The 18,488-nt window shown below is 53.7% G+C and overlaps 1 protein-coding gene across 1 annotated transcript in view; it reads right to left on the bottom strand.

Moving 5' to 3' along the window:
• Positions 1-18,488, bottom strand: part of CDYL2 (chromodomain Y like 2) — a 203,841-nt gene that overhangs the window by 5,386 nt on the left and 179,967 nt on the right. The window contains exons 4-6 of the mRNA XM_062177207.1: positions 11,062-11,234; positions 3,613-3,823; positions 479-622 (exon numbers count right to left, since the gene is read on the bottom strand). Coding sequence (XP_062033191.1) covers positions 479-622; positions 3,613-3,823; positions 11,062-11,234 — 528 coding nt within the window. The remainder of the gene's footprint in view (positions 1-478; positions 623-3,612; positions 3,824-11,061; positions 11,235-18,488) is intronic.

An 18,488-nucleotide genomic window follows, 5' to 3' on the forward strand; every position in this document is an offset into this window, starting at 1 on the left:
GACTGGGCCAAGCCCAAGCCAGGAGCCAGGAGCTTCTTCTGTTACCTCCCACATGGATGCAGGGGCCCAAGCACTTGGGCCATCTTCAGCTGGTACATTAGTAGGGAGCTAGATTGGAAGAGGAGCAGCCGGGACTCGAACCAACACCCAAATGGGATGCCAGCATTGCAGGCAGTGGTTTAACCCATTATGCCAAAAAGCTGGCCTGTAGGACCTCCCTCCAAAGCAGGGTCCCCTCCCCTAGGGTAGGAATTTCTCCTGGGAGGTGGGGTCCAAACAGGACTGATGGAGAATACAGGATTACGCTGAGCACCTCCCTCTGACTCACAGTCCAAGAAACAGCATCTGTTACCCTGCACAGGGCCCTTCACCCGCTCCCTGCATGACGCCTGGCAAGTCACTCGGTCTTTCTGAACCTTGCTGTCCCCATCTGCAAGGTGGGCCTGTTAGAGACAAGCCCACGGAGCCACGGACTCACCACAGCACTGCAGGATGCCATCTCCTTGACCCGCAGCATCACCTCCTGGCTGAAGGTGGTCGGCCAGAAGACCTGCGACACCAGGCCTCTGCTGCACGCCTCCTGCGCCGTGAGCTTCCGCCCACAGAACAGCATCTCGTTGGCCTGAAAGAGCAAAGAGGGGCAGGCTCAGGGCCCAGAACTCCACCAGTGTCCCTTAGTGCATCCTGGACCGGCCGTATACGAGCATCCCTGCTCTCCATGGAGGGACTGGCAGCCTGGGGTTGTGGGAGCCGTGGGACCTGCATGTGTCCGTGGGCCTCTTTCTGAGCAGACAGCCCACATCCGTCACTCCATGCTCAAGGGGTGCCACATATTTAGTGTGGCTTTATCTGCCTACGTCTCCTCCCCATCACCAGCGACAGACCCTTGGGGAAGGTACCCGGAGCAGGCTGGGTGCACTCCAGTGCCGATGCCACGCTATGGGGATGAGTTCACGGTGGGTAATTTCTGCCCTGGACAACAAAGCTCTGTGTGTGGCTTCCAGGTGTACGTGGTAAGAGGGGAGGAACTTTTCCCCTCTCTGGTTGCAGGCAAATGGCCACCCCCTCCCCACACAGGATCCTCCATCTGTGCAGAGGTAAGTTCACATGCAAAGCAGAAACAGAGAGAGTGGAAGCTGCTAGAATTCGGGCCTTCATCTCCCAAGGGATGCTCTCTTGGACATTTTAGTTAAGGGAATCATTTATTTTTCCTTATGTTAAGCCAGTTAGAACACTGCCATCATGGGCATCCACAAGGGTCCTGATGCTGACCACGAGACCAAGGCAGCAAGGTGTGCCTCGGCCCTGGGCTGGGGACCAGTGAGCCCGGGCAGGAGGCAGCCTTTCTTTGGCCCTTGTGACCTGGGCTGCCCTGCACCCCTCTCCCCAGAGAATTTCCTTTAGCTTTGCAATGCACAGAGGTCACACGTGGATGTGGTCCCAGGCACCGACAGGGCACCTGGCAGTAACCAGCTGACCCATCCAAGAGGTGATGAACGCTGACACGCAGGGCATCATGGTCGCCTGTGGGACGGAGTCCTTTCCTCCCCAGTGATTGAGTCCACCTCCTTCCCAGGGCAGACGCCTCCGCTGCACCACTCATCCACCTGCTTCTCCCTACCATTCTCCCCTTGGGCCTGCTTGCTGGATACTCTAGGATGGGTGCTGAAATGTCAAACTCTTGGGCCTCGAGTCCTATGTAAAGCTCCCGCTTTAGTTCTGGTTGTCACCCGTGGGTCACAGGGACCCAGAGGACACTCTTTTGTGCTGGGGTAGTGAAACGTGTTAGGTCTGGAATCCATGGGTGAGAGGCTGGATGACAAATGCGTGTCATTCACTCGGAGGCACTTCAGTCCCGGGAAGTAGGGGTGAAGAGAATGGTCCCTGCAGAAGGAGCCGAGCGGCCCTCGGCCAGCAAGCAGGATGAGTCTCCACATGTGGCATCCTTGGAGTCTCAGAAATGATTGAAACAAGAGGGGAGACCAAGATCAGCCGCACAGTTTGAACATTTTTTGTGACCTCAAAAGACGGGGAGGAGCTGGTGCAGTCTGGGCGGGCTCTGGGCCGAGCACATTGGCTGAGATCAAAAGGGAAAGTGTTTGCTGGCCGGGCTCAGCGCCCGCCTGCTCCTTCTGCCACTGGGGAGGTGCACGCAGCCTGAGATGGCCCAGGGTTCCTCAGTGCAAACGGCCCTATCTGTCCCACCTGCTGCCCAGCCGACTAGAAGAGGGGCGCCTGAAATCAGCCCAGACTTCCCCACACCAGAGGACACTGGGGCCAGAACCCGTGCAGGAACAGCAGTCGGCTGGATCTGCCCCAGCGGATTTGCATCCAGGTCCCCCTTGACCTACTCCTTGGCACGTATAAGGCCAGGGCCAGGCTTCTGTTCACAGAGTAGGGCTTCCTGGCCACCCCCTGGACACTGTGTCCCTCCTGCGTCCTCTCTGAAAACAGAACAAAGTCCTCAGTGAGAAAAGGAGCTGGTGAGTGGGTGGGTGGCTGAGAGCAGGGGGTGAGGACCGACCAAGCTAACCAGCATCCCACTCTGGAGAGTCGCAGCACCCACAGGTGATGCTAGACAAGTCACGTCCCCTCCCCAAACTAAGACTGCCTCCCATCCAGGGGGCACGAGGCCCGCACTGGGCTCCCAGCAGAGGGGTGGGTTCACCGAGACGGTGCTCAAAGCAGAGCCCAGCCTGCGGTGCAGGGGCCACGAGGGTTCACCGTCTTCATTTTCAGAAAGGAGAGGGGAGAATATTTAGGAAGCAGAAGGGATCTCGTTTATCACTCTCCCCCACTGCTGGAAGAAAACCAGGACCTGAGAGATGACTCAGCTCTCTGACAGGTACAATGGGCGACGGGAACACAGAGGAAGAAAAGCAGAAAGTGTAAACCCCTTTGCTCTTTCCAAAGGGAAAAAAATGCGGGCGGCTGGCCGGACACAGGGATGGCAGCCCCTGGACAACCAGGAAGGATGTCAAAGGTGGGCGCTCCCTCTCAGTGAACCCAGAAATCAAAAGAAACTTACTAGAGCTCACTCCAACCAAGGGATGGTTCATGACAGCTGCGGGGCAGCAATGGAGTGGACGAAGCAGCTCTACAGGGCCCTGGGAGGCAGCTGCTCTGCCTCTGGGGGCAGCACTGGGGATGCACCTGTCGCCCAGGGTCCTGGTAACCTGGCACTCCTACTCCCACCCTGGATGGTGGTGAGAGTGAGACAGACGTTTTTGGTGTTCAGATCCCTGAGACTGTGGGTTGTCGGTTGGGCACCCGGCTTACCCTAATACAGGGCCTTACTGGGAATGAAGGAGACAAGGTGTGCACAGTGCCTGTCTGAGCACCCGGCACGCAGTACATATGCAATCAACGGACATCCTCGCCATCCTCTCCGAGCTGGCTATTCACCAGGCACAGGCAGGTTGGAGGTCAGGGATCGGCCAGCCTCAGCCCAGCTCTTCTGGGGAGGCTGAGGAAGCAGAGACAGAGGCACTGGGTTCACGGGACCCCTGGGTTTCTGCCTCTCGGCCCTTCTGCATCAAGCAACAGCCTAAGCACAGGACCCAGACGCTCACATCACAGGGAGGGAGGCCTCCAGGGCCATGGTGGGCTTACCAGAGCCACGCCCAGTATCTGGGGGAAGGTGTAGGAGGAGCAGCCCGCGGGCGTGAGGCGGATGGTGGCATAGGGCGTCTGGAACCAGGCCTTCTCGCTGGCCCACACGATGTCACAGAGGGGCAGGATGGAGGCTCCTAGGCCCAGCGCTGGCCCGTTGATGGCCACAACGATGGGCTTCTTGAACTGGATGAAGGCCTTCACGAAGTCCCTGGGAGGAGAGAGAAGGTCTCTTTAATGGGTGCTGTCAGCCTGCTGAGTCCCCTCCCCCCGACATCCCTGACTCTCCCAGGCACTGGGACGTACCCTCAGGTTGTCAGAGGTCTGTGGGACCAGAGAAGAATCTCACTGGCCCAGACATGGAGCCACAAAGCTGCAGATTTTTTAAATAAAGAGTATTTGTTGATTTATTTGAAAGGCAAACTTAGAGGAAGCGGGGAGGAGAAGGAAAGAGAGAATCGTCTGTCCGATAGTTCACTCCCCAAAAGCCGTAACAGCCAGAGCTGGGCCAGGCAGAAGCCAGGAGCCAGAAAATCCATTGGGGTCTCCCCTTCAGTGGCAGGGGCCCAATCACTTGGGTCTTCTGCTGCTGCTTTTCCAGGCGCATTGGCAGGGAGCTGTAGAGGAAGTGGGACTTGAGCAGGTACCCAAGCAGTGGCTTACCCCGCTGCGCCACAACACTGGCCCCTGGCGGCCAGATCTTTAGGGGGATGCTGCTGGGGTGGCTGCATGCCCTGGGTTGCCAGCCTGTCCCAGTGGTTGCCATGGTTTCAGTGCTGTTCCTGTTTCCCATTTCCTTCCACTCTCCAGCCATGACTTGGCCCGTGAGTTATACACACACCTTGCACACTGACAACGTTGCATGTGTCTACGCAAGACAACCTGAGGCTATGGTTCTGACGCAGAAACAGACACAGAACCAAAGGAGGGGGCACACTTCACCTGACAGGGAGGAAGATCCTGACACCACCAGCTGAAGGTGGAATGGGCAGCCTCAGGAGCTGAGAATTCCTCCTTCCTGGAGCTTGTCCAGGGTCGGCTCTGTGATCACTCAGGGGAATGCCGCAGAGGGAATCAAAGCCTTGGCGGGTGGGCATGGGCTCGGGTTGATGCCATTTAAGGTTTCCTCCAGTCCTGGGATACTCCCATGGGAAAGTACCTACAGGAAGCTCATCAAGAGTGTGCTACAGAGCCAACGAGGGGATCTGTATTCGGGTGGCTTTGGATAAAACCGGGGAAGGATGCTGGGCTTCCTTGTGGCCACGTGGCTTCTGAAATCATGGCAGTGGTATGGGGCAACACATTCTCCCCCCACTCTCCTGCCCCCAGCAAGGCTGCAGCAAGTGTGCATCTTTTCCCCACAGAGCACAGCTCCCAGCACTATCCTCTAGTTCCACGTACTTCGGACACTGTTTGCCTTTCCCCTGGTTGCTACATAAGATCTATAAAATTTTAATATTCATCTGGATGTGCAGGAGAGAGCGAGCCAAGATTCTCAGATGGGAGACTGGGAGCAACCAAGAACTCACCAGAACGAAATACAAATGCTCTTGGCCTTGGTCTGCCAGGATTCTCTCTCATCACTCTCGTCCCTGCTCACTGTGTGCGAGCCACAGGGGCCTCTGGGTTCTAAGAAAATGCCATTATCACAAAGTGATAAACACCCTAACTCACTATCTGATTGTTTCTGAATCCCCCCCCCCCTTCAGCTCCCTAAGGACACCCACAGGTCTGCCTGGCGGGCTGCTTGGCTTCCACCGACATGGGGATCAGTGCTCAGCAACCGCTGTTGAATAAACAGATGCCCCAGGAAAGAGCGTAGACCGCAGCGGTGTCTCCATGGCTACCCAGCTCCTGCACGAGCCAGCGGTTCTCGTCCCTCTTCTTCCTGGGCCTGCTGGTAGACCCAGTATCTCCTACTGGTTTTCCAGCATCTCCTGCAGCCAGCCAGCCATGGCCAAGTCAGCAAGTGCTGGCCAACAGAGTGAGTGGGGACCACGTGCACCACGCCCAAGTGCACACAAACCTCCCGGCACACAGCCCTGCAAGCCCTTTCATCTCGACCAGGAGTCCGGGTCCCTGGGTTACACCCGGAGCACAGTCATGGGCTCAGGAGTAACACCTGTGCTCGGTTCCCTTCAGGAGAGGCCCGTTTCTTTCACAATGGAGCCGTCCCCTCCATCTGGCGCTGGTTACAGAAGCTAATTCTTAACGCAAACAACCACAAAGCTGATTTAGGCCTTCTCAGTTGATACTGTCCCCCACCCCCACCCCGGCTCTTATGAAAGGATGTGGGTATCACGGATGATGGGAGTGGAATGCACCGTGACACGCCCACTCCTGCTGGGGTGGGGGTACCTTACGGTCTACGTAAGTCATCCCGAAGAAACACACCTTCGATCCTGACTCGACGTGTCCCAACGCCAAGATGATGGAGCTACCTCAGGCACCGCTGCCCACAGAGGAGAAGAAATCCTGGTGCCCTGTCTGAAGCCTGGCTCTCCAGGGCTGCTCCCTGCTTCACTTCCCAGCCTCGTGCTTAGGTGCAGGTTACGTCACTGGCTGTATAAAGTACAATTTGGGGGCTGAGGGGATGTGGGGCTTCTTTACAGGACCACTGAGCCCCAGTCTTTGGGCAACTTTCAGCAGGCACCAACCTTGACCCTTGCACCATTCCAGAATCTTGGATCTCAGGGATCAGGACTTTCGAGACTCACTGAGTCAGACCTCTCACTGGATGCAGAATTCCCTCCACGCCTCCCGAGGCTGTGTCACCCCACCTTTGGTGCACATTTTCAGTAATGGAGTCCAGGTTGATCACACAGCCCCACGGTGAGGACCTCCTGTGGGCCTCTGTCATTCACAGGATGACCCTTCAGGAACTGACCGCGGCCCTCACCACCTCCCAGGGCCTTTCACTCTGTGGCCTCCAACCTAAGCTCCATGCAAGGGTGTCAGGCACCCTGAGCAGGGCGAAGGGAACCGCCATGCAGAGCTCCCATCCCCCACCCCATCTTCCTGTCTTCCTGCTGCTCATTTCATTTCTTTGATATAAAAGTGCCAAGAGAAGCCCCCCCCCCCCATCCTTTGTCTCTCATGTCCTGTGGCAGATTCTGTCAAAAGGACCCTGTGGCTGCAGGAGCCAAACAGCAAACAGGATATTGCATTACAGACCCTGCGGCTCAGATATCTGATCCTGCCAGAGACGTGGGGCTTTGCTCACCAGATTGCTCAGCACCTTCTTCCCCAGCATTTAAGCCCATCAGACTCGCTCTGGCCCTCACAGGTCCTCTGAGTGACCCCAACCCTCCGGGACTTCTGCCCAGCCAAGCTGCTGGGCTGCCCAACCTGGCAGAAAAAGCAGGAATGTCAGAGCCTGCAAGACCTAGGGTCAACTCTCTCCTCTGTCCAATCCAGTGGGCGGATCTTGGACAGATGCCGGTTCTAGGGCCTCATGCTCTCTTTAAGACGGGAAAGCCTGTGCCAGGATTTCTTCTGCTGCATGGGAGTTAGCTGAGATGCTCCACACAGGGCACCAGCGCAGTTCTGGCACACAGGAGCCCTCGGTCGCTGCTGCTGGTGTGCACTGGCCATCTGCCAGGAGGGTGGACACGGGATTCCACTCCCATCCCCCACCCCTGGACAAATGTGTTCCATGGGATATACTTGATTTCCAGTGCCCTGGGACCCATTCCTCTAGCCAGAAGGACTCAGAAACACCCTAGGGGATGTCTGGATTTCACCCGGGACAACTGATATATTTTGTCTGTGTGACCCATTCCCTTGAACCATAGCCCTCATGTGGCCACAGCTCAAAGCCAAGCCACCTAGTCATGGGGAGCTGTGAGCAGACGGAACACAGTGACAGTCATTCTGGGGCCCGCTCCATAGCCAGAGTCAACCGAGCTAGAATTCGCTGCTGGAAGCAACAGCAGCTGTCACTCCAAGAATTCTCACCATTCCCACGTGCTGACCACGTGCTTCCTGGTGGGGGGGGAGGGTCAGTACTCTTGCTCCTAGTGACCAGCAGTGAGGCCAGCGCATCAGGCTGATGGCTCCCACTTTGCAGGCGAGCACCCAGACTTGGAGGTCAGTGATGCGTCACCAGGGAGCACACACTGCCTCCCTGAGGAGCTGCAATGGCACACACAGCAAGCAGTTCAGGGGAGGGCGGCCTCTCTCTGGGCGTGAATCCTGAGCTGTCCCCACGTCTCATTCAGCAAACATCCTCAGAGTGAACAACGGAGCCCTAGTCACATGCATCCACGTTTTCCTTGGGCAAGGATGAGAAGGGAGCAACATCCTGCCCAGGGTGTGCTGGAGCCAGGCGGCTAGGTAGGATCCTGGCGGTCAGCTCCGCCAAGAGCATGTCCCAAGAGGACTGCAGGGTGCCAGCAGGCTACGCGGAGATGGGGGATGGGTCAATGTCGCACAGATGTTGCAGCCCTGCTGCATTTGCACGAAGCTCTTCCCCGGGAGACTTCTCAGACCACAGATTTGTTGCAATGCCTGGGGAGTCTCTGTGGGAGGCTGTACCGCACTCACAGCATGGACTGAACTTCAACAACGGTGCCCTTGACTCACAGCGTATCTCTGGAAATGCAAACAAGCTCTGGGAGGCACTTTGCGGCCTCACTGTGCCCCCGGCCCTCGAGTGTGGGCTCCAGGGCAGCACTCAGAAGCTGGCGCAGCCGGGTGAGCCTCTCGGGAGTTCTTTACCCACAGGCGAGCTGCTGTGCCTGTCTAAGCCCACGGCACCCATCCCGCTGCAGCAGTGTCCACGCCCCCACCTCCTCCCTTGGACTCTCGGTTTCCCTGACACCTTGCATGGCCTCCTGCCTCCTGCTCCTCTCCTATAACCACCTTGCACCTCTTGTGTACGAGTAAGGAATCTTTCTGTTCCTCTTTCAGTGCCCTCAACCCATGGAGTGAAAACGCCCTGGTTCTCTGCCCTGGCTGCACACTGGAGCCGCCAGGGCCCCTCAAGGCAGAAGAGAGTGCAATGGCCCCACCCGGAGAGCTCACTGAGAATCTCCTGGGTGCTGCCCCACCTCTGGGTTTGGGGAACGCTCCCTCTCACCAATCTGTGCTGTCGGGGCTAGGAAGCAGCAGCCCAGGGGACATCTCCTTTAATGTCCCCTGTGACCCTCTGCTCCCTTTGAGGCTTCAGGGAGAAGCCCCTGGCCACCGTGCCCTCTGCTCTGCACAAGGGAAGCTCCCCTGCCCGCAGGATGGCAGATGTCTGAGTCTCACTGGCTATGTTTTCCCTGACATCTAGCAGCTGCTCATGGGACCTCTGCTTGGGGCCACTCAGCTGGGAAACCCGGATGCCGGTTTGGGCCCCGGCATGCTCTCCACTCTACTTTCATACGGCTGATGTTTCCATGATTACCTGTACAGAGATGAACTTCTGCGGAGAGGGGGCCTTGCTCCATCTGGTCCTATCCCTGCTGCCACCCAGCACCCACATCCTAGGGCTGCCCACCCCCCGCCACGCTGAATGAGCCTTTGTGTCGCCCACTCATGGCAGATCCAGAGCCACCCCTTCCCATAGCCGTGCCAGACCCTGATGGACCCCCACAGCAGACACAAAGTCGCCCACCAGAAGGAGCAGCCCCAGGAAGCCAGGATGCAGGTCGGGCTGGACCCCTGCCCAAGAGGAAAGCCTGGGCAGACAGGGCTTTCCGAGCTGCTAATGGTTTCCTTCATGACTGCGTGAGTCTCGTAAACAGCCACGGATTTGGCAGCTTAAACCAACAGAAACTTGTTCTCTCTCTGCATCCCGCAAGTCCAAAGCGAAGCTGTCGGCAGGGTTCCTGTCCTTTGGGGTCCCTGAGGGAGAACCTGCTCCAGGCCCCTCGGCCAGCTCTAGAGCTGTGCCCCAGCTGTCCCCCAGTTTGTGGCTGCCTCACCCACTCTGCCCCTGGACGGAGACCCTCCCCTCTGCCCAGCCAGCGCCTCCTCGTCTCTACAAAGGCAGTTCTCTTCGGGTTTGGGGGTTTGGTGTTCACTGAATCCCAGCTTGGCATTCTGGACTTCACAGCAGCCACAAAGACCCATTCTCAAAGTAAGGTCACATCTGTGTGCTCCAGAGCTCAGGATGGGGACCTGCCATTTGGGAGGGGCACAATTCAACCCACAACACGGGGTTGCATACCAAAGAGCCACACGGTGTGTAAACAAGGGGCTGTGGCACACACGTTTCTCTGGGATTCTGGAAAATTGGCCAAAGCCAACACTGAAATGAAGATTATGATCACGTCTCCCTGCAGGTCAGGGATGGGCACTTGGTTCCCTGGCGTGGGTTCGGGTGGCCCCATGGATGAGGAGCTGGCGGGCATTTGGGACCTGCAGCTCCCCTGCCCACGTGGAAAGAAAACAAACTCCCGTGCATACATCCAGGGCTGGACTGCCCCTGCGGAGGCCAAACGGTAGCCTAAAACCACTATGCCCCTTTAGTAATGGCGTTTCCGTCTCTCTGGCAGGACTCCTCCATAGGCCCTCTGCCTCAGGGGCACCTGTGGATGCATCTCCCTGAAGAGCGACTCGGAATCCTACACACCAGGGCGTTGTAGCCACCTGCAGCCATGTGGGAACCTGCCCATACCTGATGTTGCCACACAGCAGTGACCCTGGAGGCCCCAAGAAATCCCGACATGGGCCGGAAGCTCCACGACTCCACGGGCAATCTACCTCCCCTCTCGGCACACTGGGGACTGCTAAACTGCTGCCTGCTTCCTCCTCCAGGCACATGGGTGAGTAGGTTCCCCCTCCCCGGGCAGACGTGGAGTGACAGCTGTGAACTGGCTCAGCAGCCCTGGCTGGAACTCACGCTCCCTTGCTTTTGAGAAATCTATAAAGAATGGGGAAATAACCACCCTCTGGACCCAAGAGGCAGACTGACGACTGGAACCTGGGTGTTAGCCCAGGACCCCAACTTTTACCCCCAGGGTGATACGAAGGATAAACACTCCCTGCCCTTCTGGGTCTACAAGTGCCCAGCTGCCTGGGGCACCCTCCAGCCTCCTCCCATCACTGAACCGTGTCAGCTTGGGGGCACAGAAACACCTGGACATCAAAGACCCCCGTGGTCAGGCAGAAAGCAGGTGCAGTGGGGAGAACACAGGGGCGCTCTGGATGAGGGCCCCGTCAGGATCACTTTTTGATTCAAAGAGTGAAAGTGGGATCTAACCTAGGGAGCGAAAAGCATCCTGAACTTTGGGAGAACTACATAAAATAGAGATGTCCAATTAAAATTTGAATTTCAGATATACAACCAATAATTTTTAGTATACGTATGTTCCAAATATTGCATGGCACACACTGAGGCTAAAAACAGCAATTCCTTGTGTGGAATTCAACTTTAGCTGAGCGCCACTGTATTTTTATTTGCTCAACCTGGTGATGGTAGAGAGGACGCCAACACCTGTGGGCGGGGGTGGAGCTCACCTGATGGCTTCCGCGATGCGAGTGCTCTCCTTCCGCCGGTCGCTGGACAGCCGGCCAATCAGGTAGGAGTAATCCAGGCCACTGCAGAACACACTGCCCACGGCGCTGAGCAGCAGCAGCTTGCTGTCGTCCGTGGCAGCGTTGCACAGCGCCCGCCGCACCTCCTTCATGATCTGCGGGCAGAGAGGCACGGGCAGGGAGGTTGAGTGTCAGCCCCATAACCCAGCCTGAGGCCTGGTGCCCGAGGGGAGAGCAGCGCAGATCCACTTCTGCCTGTGCACAAGCACGTGTCCAAGCCCAGCAAAGAAATACCACAAGCAAAGCTCCCAGGCACTGTCCCCACGCAGACGGAGGCTCGGGTCGGGGAGCCTGGCTGGGGCTGCTCAATCCTGGCAAATCTCTGCAAATCTTCTGACACCGGCTCGCTGAGCCTCTTACAAGGCGTGAAAGATGAGTCTTGCACACAGCCCTGGGAGATGCGCAAGGCCTCTCTAGGAGGCTCCGTGTAATTCTACTCTTGCTCCCTCTGAACCAGGTGGCACCTGGGAAGCAAGCTGTGGCGTCAGAGCCGTGCCTGGGTTCAAAGTCCTGCTGCAGGCAGGGAGCCCTCTGGGGTGCACTGGCCCTGGGGCCTGGGACAGGTGTGTCACACGCAGTCTCCTCCACTGCCACATCCACTCTCCAGGGCTGGCATGAAGAATGAGTGAAAACCAAGGGCAATGCTGAGGCCACCTGCAGGCCCACATTCCTGGGAGGTGAAGACACAAGTCCAGGGCCACGCAGCCGCGAACTGCTGGAGGCAGACGGAGATCCTGGTGTGACTCACAGCAGTGACTGATCTGTGCTCTTTGCCACTGCACACCCTCACTGCCTGGCCACTGCCTCCCCAGCATGCAAAGGAGCCAGCTCCAGAGCAGGCAGGGATAGACAGGGGCAGGCGACAGCCTGGACAGCCCAGCGTGTCTGCTCACGGCCTCTCAGCTTGTGGGAACGCCTTGCTTAAGCGAGCCCAGGGTCCCTAACTGCCTTTGCTTGCGCCATTCTCCCCACCCTCTTGGGATGGACCAGGCTCCCAGACACTGAAGGTCCTTCCTGACCCAGCCGTGCAGAGCCAGGCCCCCAGAACTCCCCCTGCTCAGTTCCCTTCATCCATCAGATGCTCAGTGTTTCATCCACCTTAGCCACCTGCTTCCTTCCTGCCTTTCACTTGTTCACACCTGCTTGACACTATTTTAAGGACAGGAATGGCACCTTCTCTTGTTCCCCATCAGCTTCTGGGAGCCAACTCATACCCGGTATACAGCAGACACTCAATAACTGGGGTTTAGCCCTTTCCCCCAACTCAGAAGAAAAGGGGTCTGCCTCCTTTCTCACCTAGAAGCTGTGAAAGGTCCACGGGCAAAGCACCTGTGAAAACCATGGGGCAGACGGGGCAGCATGCGCCCACGCTCTCCAGTGTTGGACTGGCCTGAGCGTTACAGCGCACTCAGCCGGGAGTACTTGAGCCCATGCCTGCAGGGTGGACACATCATCAACTCTGTTCTATATAAGGAGAAACCGAGGCTTAGACAGAAAGGTGAGGTTTTTCGAGGCAACCAACCAGTGAGTGGTGCAGCCGAGGATAACAGATGGGCCGGCTCAGAGTGTCCCAGTGAGGTGGTCCTTTGCAGTACTCAGGAGGTAAGTGGGGGTCACCCCGGGCCCCGGGGCCGCAGGTTCCCACGCTGCTCTGGGTCATGCTGGGTACATCACTGCCTCTGTCTGCAAACCTCAGAGCTGCCGCACAGGTTCTGCTGACCACAGAGCGAGACGCGTGATGCCTGCCTGGCCCAGGGCCCTCTAAGACGTCACCTCTCACACGGTGACCCATGGACTGCTTACAGACTCGGGCTGTGCCCCAGGCACTTTAAAACCCTGCTGGCTCAAAGGGCGTTCCTCAGACCAGCAGCCGTGCGTCCCTGGGAGCTGGACAGAAATGCAATCTTGGGCTCCACGGAGATTCTGCATTGTCACAAACGCCCAGTGACCCATGCACCTTAGGGTCGGTGAGGCACTTCTTCGAAATACACATCCGCCTGGCCTCCGAGGGAATCGCTGCTGCCCAAGTCCTGTTTTGCTAACGAAGACACCCAGGCACAGTGAGTCTGCGTGTCTGCAGGAGGGTGGTAGCCTGGGCCCTGCACTCGGGAGGTCACTGCCTCTTTTTTTTTTTTTTTGATAGGCAGAGTGGACAGTGAGAGAGAGAGAGACAGAGAGAAAGGTCTTCCTTTTCCGTTGGTTCACTCCTCAACGGCCGTTGCAGCTGGCGTGCTGTGGCAGAAGCCAAAAGCCAGGTGCTTCTCCTGGTCTCCCATGCTGGTGCAGGGCCCAAGGACTTGGGCCATCCTCCACTGCACTCCCGGGCCACAGCAGAGAGCTGGACTGGAAGAGGGGCAACCGGGACAGAATCTGGCGCCCCGACCAGGACTAGAACCCGGTGTGCTGGTGCCACAGGCAGAGGATTAGCCTAGTGAGCCATGGCACCGGCTGGTCACTGCTTCTTGAAGTTCTGTGAGCCTTCCCTCCAAACCCTCCGTGGAACATGGCCAAGGGAGCAGCAGGGAATGAGCTGAGCAGGCCACAGGCAAAGGAGTCCCTTCTGCCTGCCTGCACTGTGGGTCTTAGGATGAGCAGGCATCTGAAGCTGAGCTCTTGCCACACACACTGAGTGCAGAGGTCAAAGCATCATCCGCAGCCTCCAAGTCCAGGCAATGCAGCACTTCCCCCTTGGACTCCCCCAGTCATTCTCCTGAAGCAGACGCTGTCCATCTGGCCTACGCAGTTTCTCTTAGGAGCCTGGGAATTCACTATGATTCTGAGGTGTGGCCGAGCTGCAAGATACAGAATCTGTCGACCAGGAAGTCTTTTTTAGATTCCAGCTCCAGCAGCTACCTGCACAATCCCTCTGCTACCTGCTGTGGATGCCACATCAGAACAATCTGTTCAAGTAACCACTTAGAATCATGGGAAATTAGGATGCCGAGCCTGCCCTCTGTGGATCTGAAGCTCCAAGTTACCATACGCATGCAGGGGAGGAATCCTCAAGTTAAAAATGATTAACATGGAGGGTTCCAAGATGGCAGAAGAGGGAGGGCGCTTACTGATAGTCCAGGAGAAGGTGGTTTAATAAAAGTAGAGACAGTGTAGTCTCAGGGAAGAGTTAGGGAAAAAATGGCAGAGGAAACTCTTCCGGAATTAGAGGGACACGGTGGATCTAAGTGGAGGGCATGGGTGCACACGGCTGGGGACCCCAGCTGCCGAGAGCCTCCACACCAGCGCTGGAAAGGGAGGTGAGATGAAACCGCAGTAGCCCAAGACACTGGCGGAAAAGTGGCAAGAAGAGCCTAGAGGGAACGACGCTTGAAGCCCCATGAGGAAAGTGCAGCAGCCTAACTAGAGGAGAGAAAAAATGGAAGGTGCAGACATGGTTCTCTCTCTGCAATCACCTTGCAAAGGCGTATAAGCCAACAGAGCAGACGCCATTTTGGATATATGTAACAGCTGCGCTAGCTCAGGGCTGCACCCGGCAATCAGCCCAGCAGAAACCCCTGACTCTGGTGGGGAGTATAACAGGAGACTAAGACCTTGTGAATGTGTGGAGCTTATGAACTGAGACTGTGGAAAAAAAAACAACTGAGGGTGTGTGGGAGAACTCACGGTGTGGTGGGGCGTGAGTAGTCTCAGTGGGAGACACCACAAGCTTCGGCAGCCCTGGCCACCCGGTGAGAGACACTGCAGGGGAATCTGAGCTTACACAGTGAGGACTGCACAGATACTTTGTGTGGTCCTTGGGACAGAGCAGACGAATATTTACCCACTGGGGCTAGCGCTCAGGCACTGATTGTCATCAAGGAGAAGAGCTCAGCTGAGCGGAATTACTTCCTTTCTGATAAAAAAAAGAGAGAGAGAGAGAGAAAGACAGAGAGAGAGAGAGATTTGCTACGCCAAACCTGGGTGTGTTGCCTTTGGCAAACCCTTAACCCTGAAGAACTGAACAGAGCTCTCTGGCCACACCCACCACAAGCCTCTAGAGATTCACCAAAAGCAGACAGTCCACTTATCTATAGAGTCATAGTGCAATGAGAAAAGCTGCCACAGTAGAAAATAAAAAAGAAAAAACCAACGAGTATCTCCACAAATGCCAAACAACAAACACAACAACTGAGGAAACAAGAAAAAGGAAGAAAACATGACGCTCCCAAAAGAACATGACACTTCAATACAAGTTTATGAAGATGACACAAGATAGAAGACATGCAAGAAATGGAACTCAAAAAAATTATGATAAGAATATTTAGAAGTAGTCAAAAAGAAATGCATGAACTACTGAAATCCACGAAGGACATAAAATAAAATCTCTCTCATGAAAATGAAATCTTAAGAAGGAATCGAAATGAAATGAGGAATTTAATAGAAGATGAAATTGAGATATTGAAGAGTAATCAAAGTGAAATGAAGAATTCAATAGAACAGTTGAGGGCCTTAAAAACAGAATCAGTAAGGCAGAAGAGAGAATATCGGACTTAGAAGACAGAGCACAGGAAAGTATACAGTCAAACCAAAGACGAGAAGACAAAATCAGAAATCTAAAAAACATTGTTGGGAATCTACAGGATACTATTAAAAAACCGAATATTCAGGTTCTAGGAGTTCCTGAAGGCATGGAGAGAAAGGATTAGAAGGGGTTTTTAGTGAGATAATAGCAGAAAACTTCCCAGGTTTGGAGAAAGAAAGAGACATCCAAGTACAGGAAGCACACAGAACTCCGAATAAACATGCCAGAAAAGATCCTCACCATGACACGTTGTAATCAAACTCACTACAGTGAAACATAAAGAAAAGATTCTAAAATGTGCAAGAGAGAAACGCCAGATTACTCTCAGAGGATCTCCAATTAGACTCACAGCAGACTTCTCATCAGAAACCCTACAGGCTAGGAGGGAATGGTGAGACATAGCCCAGGTACTAAGAGAGAAAAACAGCCAGCCCGGAATATTGTATCCTGCAATGGTCTCATTTGTGAGTGATGGTGAAATAAAGACCTTTCATAGCAAACAGAAATTGAAAGAATTTGTCACCACTCATCTAGCCCTGCAAAAGATGCTTAAAGATGTGCTACACACCGAAACACAGAAACACGGCCATCAATACAAAAGAAGGTAAAGGAAGAAAATCTCTCAGTAAAAGATCATAGGAAATTCAAAGTATATATTAGAAATATTTTTGGGCCGGCGCCACGGCTCAACAGGCTAATCCTCCGCCTCGCGGTGCCGGCACACCGGGTTCTAGTCCCGGTCGGGGCACCGATCCTGTCCCGGTTGCCCCTCTTCCAGGCCAGCTCTCTGCTGTGGCCAGGGAGTGCAGTGGAGGATGGCCCAAGTGCTTGGGCCCTGCACCCCATGGGAGACCAGGAAAAGCACCTGGCTCCTGCCATCGGATCAGCGCGGTGCGCCGGCCGCAGCGCGCCTACCGCGGCGGCCATTGGAGGGTGAACCAACGGCAAAAGGAAGACCTTTCTCTCTGTCCCTCTCTCTCACTGTCCACTCTGCCTGTAAAAAAAAAAAAAAAGAAAAAAGAAAAAAAAAAGAAATATTTTTGGGAAAATGGCAGGGCAAAGTCACTACTTCTCAATAGTCACATTGAATGTAAATAGCCCCAACTCTCCAGTTAAAAGACACAGACTGGCTGAATGGATTAAAAAACAAAACCCATCTATTTGCTGCTTACAAGAAACACATCTTTCCAACAAAGGTGCATGCAGACTGAAAGTGAAAGGTTGTAAAAAGATATTCCATGCCAACAGTAACCAAAAAAGAGATGGCATAGCCATCTTAGTATCAGGCAAAATAAACTTTAATACAAAAACTGTTAAGAGAGACAAGGAGGGGCACTATATAATGACTAAGGGATGAGAGTCAACAGGAAGATATAACTATCATAAATGTATATGTACCTAATTATAGGGCACCGGGCTATTTAAAAGATATGTTAAGGAACTTAAAGGGAGACTTAGCCTCCAATACAATAGTATTGGGGGACTTCAATATGCCACTTTCAGCAATGGACAGATCAACCAGACAGAAAATCTACAAGGAAACAGATTTAATCAGCACTATAGACCAAATGGATTTAATAGATATCTACAGAACTTTTCATCCTACACTGGAAGAATATATATTCTTCTCAGCAGTACATGGAACTTAGTAGGATTGGCCACACAGTAGGCCATAAAGCAAGTCTCAGCAAATTCAAAAGAATCGAAAATTGAAATCATACCATGCATCTTCTCAGACCACAGTGGAATGAAGCTGGAAATTAGCAGCTCAGGAATCTCTAGAGTATATGCAAACACAGAGACTAAACCACATGGTCCTGAATGAACAATGGGTCATAGAAGAAATCAAAAGAGAAATCAAAAACTTTCAGGAAGCAAATGAAGACAACAACTCAACATATCAAAACTTATGAGATACAGGAAAACAGTGTTAAGAGGAAAGTTTATAGTAATTGGTGCCTACATAAAGAAATTGGAAAGACACCAAAAAAATGAGCTATCAATGCATCTCAAGGATCTAGAAAAACTACAGCAAACCAAACCCAAAACTAGTAGGAGAAGAGAAATAATTAAAATTAGAGAAGAAGTCAACAGAATTGAACCCAAAAAAAATCACAAAAGATGAGCAATGCAAAGAGCTGGTTTTTTGAAAAAATAAACAAAATTGACATACCATCAGCCCGACTAACTAAAAAAAAAAGAAGAGAAAAGACCCAAATCAATAAAATCAGATGAAAAAGGGAATGTAACAACAGACACCACAGAAATAAAAAGAGTCATCAGAAATTACTACAAAGAGTTGCATGAGAGCAAACAGGGAAATCTATCAGAAATGGATAGATTCCTGGACACATACAACCTACATAAATTGAAACATGAAGACACAGAAAACCTATACAGACCCATAACCGAGTCAGAAACTGAATCAGTAATAAAGGCCCTTCCAATAAAGAAAAGCCCAGGACCAGATGGATTCACTGCTGAATTCTACCAGACATTTAAAGAACTAACTCCAATTCTTCTCAAACTATCCAAAACAACTGAAAGAGAGGGAATCCTTCCAAATTCTTTCTACGAAGCCAGCATCACCTTAATTCCTAAGCCAGAAAAAAAATGCAGCAAAGAAAGAGAATTACAGACCAATTTCCCTGATGAACATAGACACAAAAATCCTCAATAAAATTCTGCCCTATAGAATTCAACAATACCTCAGAAAGATCATCCACCCAGACCAAGTGGGATTTATCCCTGGTATGCAGGGATGGTTCAACATGCGCAAATCAATCAATGTGATACACCACATTAACAGACTGATAAATAAATAAATCTCTTT

Source organism: Lepus europaeus, chromosome 19 (genome assembly GCF_033115175.1).
Source record: "Lepus europaeus isolate LE1 chromosome 19, mLepTim1.pri, whole genome shotgun sequence".
Classification (NCBI taxonomy): domain Eukaryota; kingdom Metazoa; phylum Chordata; class Mammalia; order Lagomorpha; family Leporidae; genus Lepus; species Lepus europaeus.